Consider the following 13,043-nt stretch of genomic DNA (forward strand, 5'->3'; position numbering starts at 1 on the left):
CAAAAGAAAGTTTACATAATGAAATATTAAGTAAACATTTCTCTGTGTGTAGGAGCACACCCGAGCATCCGTCGTCTTATTTTACAATTCTTAACACAAATCATTTGAGTTAACAGGCATAAGTACTGATAAGGATTTTTTTATTTGCATTTAAACGAAGAGAAAATTGAACATTGAAAATGGCATAAATCATAGTTAATTTGAAAATAGAGATAATTTTTTTAATATGAGCATATTTATACCTAACCGCGTGCATAAATGAAACAAACCTAAATTTATGAAATAAAAGACTGTCGTTGTTTTTTAATCTAAAAAATAATGGCCCTGATGGTGTCAGATATGGAAAATTAGTGCAAATGCGTAGTTTATGGAGACAATCAAGTTTAGTTATTCCAACATTGATTCCAATATTGAATAGGTAGAATCAACGACTGTATAGTATTATCTTCTCTCTTTTTTTTGGGGGGGGGATATATGGATTTCAATTTTACACAGTATTCCTAAATCTTCAGATATTTTGCTACAAATATGTAAACGGTGATCAGTAAAAGTTAATCTATCATCTTCCTACAATCTACCTACAAATTTGACTATTTCAGGCACACTTCGGTTCCACTGACCTCCTATGTATGTTCCAATCTAGATGCTGTTCTCTCCAGTGGGAAGGGTCTCAGAAAACATATTTCCGATAACTTACTGCATGTATCCATGGAATAGTAAAATCCTAATAACTTCTTAATTCCGGTAAACTGATTATGCAACATTATAATCACGCTATTTTTTAAGCGGTAAAAACTTGTATTATTTTTCGCAATCCTAGATGGCCAAGAAGGAAATGTAGTTGAAGGTTGCGCCATATCTGGCAGACCACGATCAGGTGTTGCTGTTAAGTGGATAGACACTGGGCAGACAACAACGCATAGGGTAGGACATGACGGAAAGGTAGATCTGAAATACACCAAACCAGGACGTGGAATCGATTTCTATGCGTCACATTTACCATTTCTAGGTAGGTTTCAAATGCTTTTCTGAAACAGGTTGTTATATATAAGAAGAATTGTAAAAGCAATTACATTCATCTATTAGTTATTTCCTCTTTAATGATAGCCAGGAATGATAAAGAACATTCCAGAATGTCTTTGGAAAATTTTCTTTTGTTATGCAGGCATTGCCTATTTAAAGGCCAAGGAGTTGAATAGGGAAAAGCCAAACAATAGATTGCTACATTCCAGTGAACAATAGGATTAGCTATGTTAATTTCACTGAGGTCATTCAAGAATGTTTTAGAAATGTCAATGCTCCAGAAAGATGGAGTATGTTGTTTTAAAAGACAATACCAGAAGCTTCCATAATAGTGAATACTAGAAGCCTCTAATACTGAATACTAGAAGGATCTAGAAAAGTTGTAATTAGTATAAAGCTGGCAGATTCTTCAAGGACATCATCACATCACGTCGTACCAGATCACTTCATCAGATCATATCATACCAGATCACTTCAGCAGATCAGATCAGATCTAAGAGTTTCACGCCAGACTTTATTTCCACCTGGAATATTTATATTTTGTGTATTAAATTATTTGAACATCAATGAACTGTTTGCAGTTATTTTGAGAGGGGAATTCTCAGTTCTCATCAAGATCATCAACCTGTTTAATGAACGCTTTTCAACCCATGGATTATTGAATTTGACTGTTAATCATCATCAACATCGTCTTCACGGACATTTCAACTCGATACAGTGACTCATTATTCATCGTGCTTCAACATCGGTTTCATCATCGCCATCATCGTGAACGCTTACTTTTTGCCACTCACACATTGTACGAGGTTAGTATGTACTAACCTCGTACAATAGACCGTGTTTGACCCTGGATTTCGAAGTAGTCGGCAAACATCGCTTCATTGCTGAAGTAATATTTGCCGAAACTCCTCGCTATGCACCGGGGCTCTTGCCGGTAAGTAGCAATAGTTTATTAAATATGAAAATAATAATAAAATAATAATCATTTAAAAAAAAGAAATTTCGCTTACCTCGGCCTCGAAAGTTACTTCGCTTGTCTCTTCCACGGAAATACAAGGAAGGCCGTTGGTGGCGCTAATAATTTCACAACCTTGATTCAGCTCCTCGGTAATTTTATAACTGTATCTAAATTCTTTGAATGCGCAATCCTTATGATTAATTTACTAATAATGGGCACCAATGAATGAAATACCTTCAAAAACATAATTAAAGATTATTTTTGGTGATGATAACACTTATTTGCAATAAATTTAAAAAGATGACTGATAAAAAAAATGAAAATAATATACGTGCCTCGAAAGAAACCAGCAGTACAAGCTTTGACAACTGGGCGTTGTGGCGTGCGCCTGTAATCCAAGCTGTGGGGAAGTTACAAATTGATGCAGAGGTTCGAGCCCTGGTCACGTCTTTCGGATGGTGACGTTAAAGGTCGGTCCCAGACGTAAATAATCATATCTGATTGATACACGTCTGACAAAACTCAAATACATACATACATACATGACGAACGTCAATAATACGTATACGGTATACCAAAGTCTATACAATGACAAGATTGGACACTTCACGGACTTTGCGTAATGCCTTGCGTCGATATGCGTGTAAAATAGTGTAGGTGCCTATTCTTTCCCTTGTCCTGTCTTTGATATGAATATAAATCGCGCGCCCTCTTCAGGAGAAAATTGATATCAACGCTGACTGATTTCTATCTCCGTGAAATCTTCACTAAAGATCAAGAAAATATACATATTTTTAGAAAGAAACTTCAAGGAGAAGTCACGGAAGGATCTAAATGATTCGGTAAGTGTCATAGCAGAATGTGATACATAAAATTTTAACTTATATCTTATGTGGGCAAAAGCCCAGCAAAGTTGAACTGCGTCGTGTGTGTCGCGTGCATACGACTGATATTCCTTCGCACGCGAGATGCTTTGAACCCATGACTTTTTGCCAGCCAAATTGGAATATACTTTGGATTATTAATCGGATATATTGCACATCTGTCACCTCAAGAGACGTAAGGTAGATATTTGTTTTTTTTTTCTAATGATTGTTAATGCATAATCAATTTCCTGTAATAAAAGAAAAGGAAATTCAATTTCAACACTCACACTTTACTTGTTATTTGTTGCAGTATCGCAACAAGGTTCAAAAAGTATTTCTTCAAAATAATAGTTGTATATCAAATTCTTTTCATACATTCTGTGAACATGAGACCCGTTTCCAATCACGCAAAATTTCAGTGTAGTATGGTAAAGGTGTTCTGGGCGAATTACTTGGAAAATAAACCCTAATTTTTTACGCCACCTCTATGCTATTTTCTCAGTATTCAAGGTGCAAATTTTCATTTTTGAATGGTTAATGCTGTTCTTGTGATCCAGGCAAAGAGCAGGGCGTGAAGGTTGGCGATCGAGTAGCAATGACCTTGGCAGCCAAGAGACTACAGGTCATTCAAGAGTCAAACGGATGCAAGTGGTCGCCTAGAATGCACAACGTGAGCTTTAATAATCTACATTGATGTTGCATAGTCTGTGTATAGACATTGAAAAGAGTAGTCTTAAAAAACAATTAATCTATATTCACAACACACAATATAAAATAAAACGACCGTTCTAGACTTATGTACATGTATATACAATTCTCAAACGATTGGAATTCTTGCACTTAAGATGGTACCCCAAGGTGGAAATAATCATATTTCAATGAATATAAAAAAATCCTCTGAGCAAAAAGCTGAAAATCTAATCAAAATCTTAAAAATGAATAATCAAGCTGTTGAAATTAAAGGTTAGTGAGATTTTGAAAGAGTTATATGGATGGTGTCATTAATATACAATAGTTGCGATGGCGTAATGTCGATACTTCCTTGTTTTCTTACGCTTTTACATGAAATCATTATTTCTGACGTAAAGACACGGATTATGATATGAATCCTTCATAACTTAATAAGTTACCGCAGTGATTACCTTAGGCAAATATTTTTTACTTTAAAAAATCTTTCTTGTCCCTTCTTACCCTTTTCCCTCTTACTCTTTCTCACGCACTCCCTTGATTTATTTAACTCGTACAGCTGATCACAAAGGTTGCCGTGGTTACAGGCATCAATTCCAATGGAAATGTAGAGATATCCTATCCAGGGAGAGATGACCACTTCATCTTGCATCCAGATGCGTTAAACAAGGTAGGCTCTATGACTTGACGCTTAAAAAAGATGGCATATACGGGTTTAGAGGGCACTAGAAGACAGCACAAAATTGGCGGTGGAATTTAGAGTTCCAAGCCCACAAGGATCGGTTTTAGGATCTTGCATATTTCTATTGAGACAATTATTCTAAAAAGCATTTAAAGTGTGTATATATCCTACATGGTCAGCAACATCCAACAACATACTCAAAATCGTCAACAAGTCCGCAATCTCATTTTGAACCTGGGTGGAGAAATTGCTAACTGGTTGTGAATGCCGGTTGATGTCAGATACTAACGACCCCCTCAAGAAGAAAGGCTCAATGAGTGTGTCACCTTGAATAAAACTCCTCCTGAAACTGCTGGCTATGCGATGTACCTGGAGTGCCACCATTATGTCATATGACGTTGGCAATGAGGCAAAAACTTCATTTCCTAAGACAAAACCTCCGCAGGTTAAACCGACTGGAGATTACACCTTCTTTCTGTTTGGGACCCAGATACCAAAAACATCATCCACAGAGATGAAATGGTACAGAGGTGAGCTATGAGATGCAACCCTGAATCATTGCTAAGCTTTGTGTTACGGGCCCCAGGTCTTCCTAAATCGGTTAACGGTTGTTTGTCTTCCTGCATGTAGAACATGTAGAAACGTCATTATTAGGGTATAAATAGTCTGTAAATAAACTGTACATAGTACATCTCAAAATTCAGACTGCAGTCGACACGGGAGTCGACAAGCCTTAAAAAAGTTTGCAAAAAAACCTGTAATAAGACAATCAATGAAAAAAACACAGAGGAAAAGGAAGAAGAAAAAAAAACACTATTAACACAGATACACGCATTATCTCAAAGCATATGCAATATCATCATTTGTTTGACATAATCATTGGCATTAGTGGTGTAATGAGCCATAAATTTTGAGGGGGCTAGATATGGTATATTGGGCAAAATCTTTACAATTTCGACATCTTGATTTGGATTTATACCCACCTCATCCCCTCTACCTCTTAAGCACATACCATTTTCCTTTTGTCAGGTTCCGATTTTTGAAAAAGGAGACCGTGTAGGCGTTCAGACAAACAAAGAGTACGTAAAGGAACTCCAGGAAAACAGCAAAAATGGATGGGCAGATGGAATGGAAAAAGTAAGTAATATTTTCAATATTTTGTGACTTTGACCATGTATCACAATGCATGCCTCTCATCCCCCTCTCCACCCATCCCCCTCTTGTTCTTTCTCTTTCAGTACTTGCTTACATGCCTGGTTTCAATTTGGAATGATGAATGTTTATAAACCTTTAGTAAATATTACGGGATGACTTTGTTACACGACGTTCTTGATATTTCCACTATCTATGATTCAAAGTTGTGCTGTTTTATCATTTTTACTCGTCTCCCAATGGTATATGCATTAAAAAGCTGGACCATAAAATGTATCCCTTTGACATGTTCGACAGTGCTTGGACAAGGAAGGCACAGTTTTACTTGTTGATGAACATTTTGACACATGGGTCCGCTTTGAGTCACTAACGCCGGATAGCTGGTGGCATCCCTGTGCGCTAACCCTCGTGGAAAAGAAACCACACCATCTGGGCGATGGAGCCAAGTCCACCCATATCAAATCTGGTAAGCTGCGTTCTTCCATTAATGCGTTCTTACTATCATTTGATTCATTATTAAGCTTTTCGGGGGTATGACACAATTCTAACTGTTAGCTTCTTGTTGGTGCCCGGTGCCTATAGCTTTCTGAGCACTAGATAGAATCAATGTATAATAACAAGCTGCATACGTAAAAATGAACTTCTTTTGGCAAAATTTTCCAGGCATGTAGGATGGGGAGTCGGGTGTCCGGACACTTTATATTTTTGAAGCCTTCTTTTTTATCGTTGGATTACACTAAAAATATGAATTAAATAGTTGTAATTATCTCCTATTTTGTTGTATATAATATTTCCTAACAATTTGTACTAAAAATTGATGAAACTTCGCTTGTAAATTTTTTCCAAATGACTTTCTGAAATTGATCGTCCGTACACACAATCTATCCGGACACACATTAACTGGGCATACGATGTAATCATTGGCCCGCTGAAACTACCTTGCAGTAATGTTCTCTAGAAAAGGAGGAACAGCTGAATTAAAAAAAAAAGTTTTATGTATACTGTATGCAGCGGTATGTCTAGAATGTGCAACTGCATTAGCAGCTGTTGTATACCAAAGATTGTCGAATTCAAATAATTTGTCAAAGAGGAGGATTATTCGCCATGTACACTTGGTCTATAAACATAAGGAGCTTACGACCTACTTCTCAGATAGTCTTGGATCTCGCAAAACATTTCGTCGACGATGGATTTGATCTTAATTTCTACATTTTTTATTACTAGCCACTTAATCTTTTTCTCATTTAGAATAATGCCTAGATTCTCTAATTTCATTTCAAATCAATTTGCACTTTTGTAAAAAAAAAATGAAACATTTACCAAACTTGCCACCCCTGCGCAAATTGTTTCCTCACGACAATTTGTGCTGCACGTTTCGGTCTCAGTTTGTGTCGGCAAAAAGAAACCTAGAATTAATTATTGTCGCCCATTTTACAATGTTTTACAGAAATTGTCTTCATCAACAGTCTGGTGTTAAGTGTATGTGCGCCCTAGTGCATGTGTAGATGTTTGTGGTAAAGTTGTATGCGTTGTGTTCAAGAGATAAGTGTTGTGTTAGGGGATGTATGTATGTGTGGGTGTGTGTGTGTTTACTTGCATCGAAAAAAGCGCATCAACAAGGCTGACTGTGCGCACTCGCATTCGTGGATCACAGGCGTCACAAAAGAACAAAACCAACTGATTTCATACACTGAAAATAATGATTATTTTTCATTGAAAATGAATTGTCGGACAAAGGCAAAATATGTCTTAGGGGGTGTTGCAATAAAATATTTGCAATCAATCGCAAATATTCTTTTGCAAATATACAGTTGATTGATCACTTTAAACTTTAGCAAATCAGATTACACTCCTTGTTTAATAGAGCGCATTGGCAATCAACCACACATTTGCAATTGATTGCAAAGCTTATGCTAGATTTCGGAAACGAAAAGAAACTTGCAATTGATCGCAAGTTTCTTGCAACGCCCCATAAGGGACGCATTATCAGATATTCAAGGGGGGGGGGGCTTAAAGTAGAAAAAAAAATGACCTGCTATATGACCCCCCAAAAAGGGGCAAACAAATGAGTATACAAACAATATATTGTCTCAATGGAACAAGGGAAAAAAACTTTAATCCAAGAAGAAAGGAAAACAAATGCATCAACCAAAACTTCCAGCCCCCGCCCCTTCCGGATATCTAATGGTGCGTCCATTAATTCCACCTTCTTTTGTGTTTTTTCTTCTCTATTGTCAAATAACAAATCTTGAAAATTTGTTGTACAACCAGAATGAGGTATGTCGCCATTCGTCTATTATGCGACCTATAGGAGCGCCTTGAGCACCTAACAAGGTGGATATGTGCGCAATATTAATACCCTATATTATTATTATTAACCACTGCCCCCGGGGGGGGGGGGCACTTAGTATATAATGCATACAGTATGTGCCGGGGAGGGGAACCCCATTGTTACACTCGAATTCCGTTCCAACGCATAGCATTTTTGTCTTATTGAGAAGAAGAACAAAGAAAGCCGCTCCAAAGCATTGCATGTTTTTCGTTACGCCGTTCCGATCGCACTGATCTGCTACAATGAGCTGCAATTTTGGTGAAAAAGCGGCCTCAGAGCGCTGTCCTAGCTCGCCTAAGCTCTCCGCGAGCGCACCCGGCGGAGGCCGCGATAGCTGCATCATGCAAACTAGACAGCTGGCAGCCGTCTGTTTCGAGGAGTTTTGTTAACATTTTTTAATTTTTTAATTTCTCCTCGTACACAGATGGCTCGCTAGCGTGTCGCCGCCATTATGGGAGGTACAACGCAAAATCCCCCCGGCGGGGCTCATCGATTTTTTTCTTTATTTCAAAACGATATATAAAAAGAAACTTACCAAAATGCAGCTTGTTCTTTCCTCTTGGCATTAGAGTGGTAAAACATTAATTCAAAAGGAACAAAAACAGTGACTTACCTCGGCTGTCGTGTAGCTCCCAATTCACTCATTCCTCCGAAGTCGATATTGTACACAAACATGTGAGGTGGGAAGAACTTCCGGGTCAACTGCTTATTGAAACCGTTGACCAATCAGATCATCTCTTTTACGTCAGGCTTATGAATATTAATATTCTATTCCTTTTCCTTTTCAACGTTTGCTCGCGCTCGCCTAGTCCACCTCCTGGACTGTTGTTATTTTGTACGACACGACTACCAAACACCCAGCACACTTCAACCCCATAACAGTACACGCATACACACACCCTGAATAGTCATTTTTTTTTCGGGGAAAGTGAATCAGTGGGTAGGGTGAATCACTGGGGGTAAGTGAATTAGTGGAGGGCGCGGGCCCGGCGTGTGTGTGTTGGTTATGGTTTGCCCAATCAGTAAAAATCGTCCAGGACGTGGACTAGCGCTCGCCAAGCTGATAAAACTTCAAAATCCGGGCACTGTATATGTGTGACGTAAAGGTCATGGGGCGGAGTCTAACTTTCGCCGGCCACTTTTTCATGAATAATTCATTACCAAGATGGCTGCCCACTCTACGAGTCGCAAGTGTCAACTTTTAGAGACAATCCTCTGAATGCCAGTTTCAAAGCGGGAATTTAGGGTAAGAAACTGTCGTTACTTAAACATTATCACCTAAAGGTGCGTATGAATGCACTGCTTGTGTAAAATATCACGGTATTGGGGAGAAAAACAAGAAATTAGCCGTGGCAATTGAGCCCCCGTACAGACGACGGTTTAACTTCGGTCTATGTATTTGGACTTTTGGTGAGTGAAGCCAACGAAGTTCAGCTGAACAACCAACATAACAGAGACCGAAGCTTTTGGTCTACATGTACATGCACACATGACAGTTCCCTAGGGATGCAAACGCACTCACACGCTGGCGATCCGTTCCAAGGACCCCCGTTTTCACAAACATTTGTAGTTCCGTAGCCCGTTCCGAGGACCCTCCTTTTTACAATAAGGCCGCTCCAAGGCCCCCGTTTTTTTTTGTCTTGCCCGCGGCACACCTCCACCATTTTTTTTTGGTCGAGTGCCCCCCCCCCCTGATCCTCTTTCGTTGAGGCTTGGTTCACGTACCCCTTGAACAGAGAATCAACTCGCTTGAGAATAGATTGCCTAACGAACTCATGAGCATGCATTTTGTGTACTAAATTATCGTATTTGTGACAGGAAAAAAGGTATTTGGAAACATCTCTGAGACAAATTTGGGATGACTATTTCGAGACAGTTTTTATATTTTTGAGACTAATGAAACGTCGTGGGGCCTCAGAAGCCGTCTCTGCGACAAGTTTCAAAATAATCTCAAAACCGTTTAAAATTATTCCAAGACCCGTCACAAATGTGAGATACCACCAACAGTGGTAAAAGAATGGTAAATTAACACATATACACACACTCTCACACCCAGCAGAGGCATACACAGTTTCTTACAAACTCTACATGGCCTGTTTTGTTTGCTTGTGTGTGTGTATGTGTGTGTACATGGAGACAAGTAAATTAAGTGTTTAGTGAAATGGGGCGACAATTTTGTGATGTAGCGTCCACCACAAATTGCCCCATAAAGTAGGCGACAATTTGTGCAGGGGTAACAATTTGTGGTGTCAGTGTTTTGGCACATGTTGTCACGGGATGACAATTTGTGCTGGGGTGACAGCTTATGGTGCGTCATGCGCCTACTTTGAAAGGTCTTAGGAAAGTAAATTTGATAAAGATGTGGCAAGCTTCATATTGTTATAATGGAGTCAAAATACTCAGAAAGAGGACACTTGCCCCCCCCCCCCCCCGAAAAGAGACATTCCATATGAAGAGAACCCTTTTTTAAAAATAAATTTTGCCCTTTGAGTAATATCACCTTTTTAATTCACGCATTTTCGTTCCCGAAGGTGATTTCTCTTTTATTTGTTATCTTATTAATATTGTGAGATATTTTCTTTATTTTATTTAAATTTGAACTTTTAAGCCAGCTATAATATCTACGATGCATTCTCTTTTTATCAATATTAGTTGAATATCACAGTGAATTATTCAATATTTCATCAATGCAGAAACTACTGGCTTGCCCAATGACGGCAATTCTATAGAATCTCAGCTTTATAATGCGGCTAAAACTGGTGACCATGATCGTGTATTGGAGATTCTGTCTTCTTCACCAGAAAATGTAATATTTGCTATATTTTTACGAACATTAATTAATACTTTTCTTTGTTCGTGAGCAGATTATAAACATAAATTTTAATGGAATCACTATGTTGTATAAAAAATGGTTTTAACAGTAAGCGCTAAATGGAAATAACATGGTATGGTATATTACTGTATAGAATCAGATTGACGAATTGTGGGTCAGGAGATAAGAAAGATAATATATATAATCTCCTTTCATACGTAATTAAGGGCGTCTATTAGATAATGTGAGTGTGTGCGTATGAGTGTGTGGATTGGTGCGTGTGCGCACGTGTATGTGTGTGCAGGGGCGGATCCAGCTTTTTATAAAGGGAGGGGGGGTTGGGGTGGTATGCGAGGGAGCGTAGCGACCCAGTCCAAGCGAGCGGAGCGAGCGAGGGGGAGGGTGTGGGAGGGGGGTTTTCCCTCCTCCCACAGTAGGGAAAATTCTTGAAAATCTGTGTGTGAAAATGGCGTTTTTTGCATCTAAAACACCACTATTTTTGGTAAAGAGGTCGTCGCCAAATTAACCCCCATGAAAATTTGTAAAATTAAGTTTAAAAAAAGATAAGATTTAAAGAAATGGTCCCCGGATTTTTTTTTTTTTTTGGGGGGGGGTTGCATCCCCCCCCCCCCTCTAGATCCGCTTCTGTGTGTGGGTGAGTGAGTGAGTGTAGATGTGTGGAGTAGAGAGGTGGATGTGCGCGATTGGATTGTTTGCATTGTGAGCGCTGCAAAACCGGGGACGAAAGATTATTTTCTTCCTGTGGGTGTGTGTTTTGTGTAAGAGAGAGGGGAAAACAGAGGAATCTCTTTTCTATCGTAATAAATACGTGTCTTCAAAGTGCCTGATATTGTGTATTGAATGTTTTATATCAGGTGAATGGGAAAGTAAATGATAAGAGTGCCCTCCATAAAGCTTCTGCTCGTGGTCATCTAAAGGTTGTTAAGGCATTAATAGAGGCTGGAGCTGACATAGAAATAACTACAGATGATGGACATACTCCACTGCATTACGCAGTTGATGGGTAGGTATCGAGTCACGTTAAAACAAAGGATAGGGGAAAATAGATTTAATTAAAAATGATTATGGTACCCAGTATTGCCAAGGGAACATTCAAGGGACTTTCAGTGGGATGAATAAGGATGGATTTTTAAAAATCTTAAATCGGCCTACTTTTAGTCAAAGTTGCAACGTCTTTAGTTGTTGACTACGTTTTATTATTTCCTTAAGGAGGCACACTATCAATGAAATCTTTAAAAAAAAATTCAAACATGTGCCAGTAGGCCGAACTCAAATATCATTGTCTTAGAGACATGGACAAGCTTTGGAGTTAACCATCTTGGTGTACCTCTATTTGTGAATATTGTAAAGCTGGGTATTGTAATATTTTCAGAGACGAGCCAGCAGTTGTAAAATATCTAATTGAGAAAGGAGCTGACATTGATAGAGGTAGCACAAGGCAGAGAAGAGCGATCCATCGTGCAGCCTATGGAAATTTTGTTGATTGCGCCAGAATCCTGATCAACCATGGATGTGATGTCAACGTGCAAGTATGAATCTTGACGTGATTCTACAGTGCGTGTTAAAAAAGGGTTAAACTTTGAAAATGTCCTGGGAAATTAAAAATATACTACATGTGGGTAATTTTTTTTACATATATTTGGGGGTTTGGGTCTCATTCATCCAATCAAAGTAAAAATTATGAGAGAATGTTACTCTTGAGTGAGCACTGTCCATTTTTGTGAAGCTCGAAGAAATCTGTTTGCGCAGAAAGTGCTTGTTATCACGCTATGTCAAGGGGAAGGACGAAATCAAAATTACCCTGCGAAACATTTTTCATACATTTCCCTTGCACTTTTAGTCAATTGACATAAAAGGGATACATTCAAGCGTTTTGTAACAATTTTGCCAGCCAAATTGAAATTTTAACTTTTAGTAAGCACAACCCTTACCCTTTTTGTGCCAGCTGGATCCGAGGTCATAACTAAATATGAACAAAAGTTTATAGCACACATATCCATCATTTTCACTATGTTTTTTAGGATTTAAAGTAGGTTTACACTTCATTTTTAATGTAATACTTGTTTCTACACCATTTTTTTTTATCTTTGCAGTTTTTATTCGTCTAAAAAAATAATCAAAATATACAAAACATATCGTTGCACTTCAATAAAAAAGAACATTGTATAAGTACATACAACATAATCTTAATTTACAAGAAAATTGTACCCCAGCGCTGCCGACAGGACGATCCATTAACCGAAAAAAGGAGGGTACGGCCATACCTAACGGTCCAGAGTCGACCTGGCGGCATCGCCGGGGTATAGCGCAACCAAAAAAAAAAAAAAATATGACATTTTCATGTATTAACATGACCGGAAGCACCACTACAACATGAACAGAAGATAAAACAAAGTCACAAAAAAGGATAAAAATCTACAGTGGTTACAATTTATGCAATGGAAAATACTTTTTTATGTTTTGCCATTTTACATTGTGTTTATTGAGTTTGTTTTTCTTTTTTGCAATAA

General features: G+C 38.3%; 1 protein-coding gene across 2 annotated transcripts in view; it reads left to right on the forward strand.

The window, feature by feature from the left end:
- The window catches only part of LOC121427372 (E3 ubiquitin-protein ligase MIB2-like), a 47,845-nt gene that overhangs the window by 13,447 nt on the left and 21,355 nt on the right, over positions 1 to 13,043 (forward strand). For both annotated transcript variants that reach the window (XM_041623735.1, XM_041623734.1), the window contains exons 5-12: positions 821 to 1,009; positions 3,405 to 3,517; positions 4,094 to 4,204; positions 5,246 to 5,353; positions 5,666 to 5,834; positions 10,394 to 10,506; positions 11,388 to 11,536; positions 11,906 to 12,062. In XM_041623735.1, coding sequence (XP_041479669.1) covers positions 821 to 1,009; positions 3,405 to 3,517; positions 4,094 to 4,204; positions 5,246 to 5,353; positions 5,666 to 5,834; positions 10,394 to 10,506; positions 11,388 to 11,536; positions 11,906 to 12,062 — 1,109 coding nt within the window. The remainder of the gene's footprint in view (positions 1 to 820; positions 1,010 to 3,404; positions 3,518 to 4,093; positions 4,205 to 5,245; positions 5,354 to 5,665; positions 5,835 to 10,393; positions 10,507 to 11,387; positions 11,537 to 11,905; positions 12,063 to 13,043) is intronic.

The sequence above is a fragment of the Lytechinus variegatus genome, chromosome 14 (assembly GCF_018143015.1).
Source record: "Lytechinus variegatus isolate NC3 chromosome 14, Lvar_3.0, whole genome shotgun sequence".
Lineage (NCBI taxonomy): Eukaryota > Metazoa > Echinodermata > Echinoidea > Temnopleuroida > Toxopneustidae > Lytechinus > Lytechinus variegatus.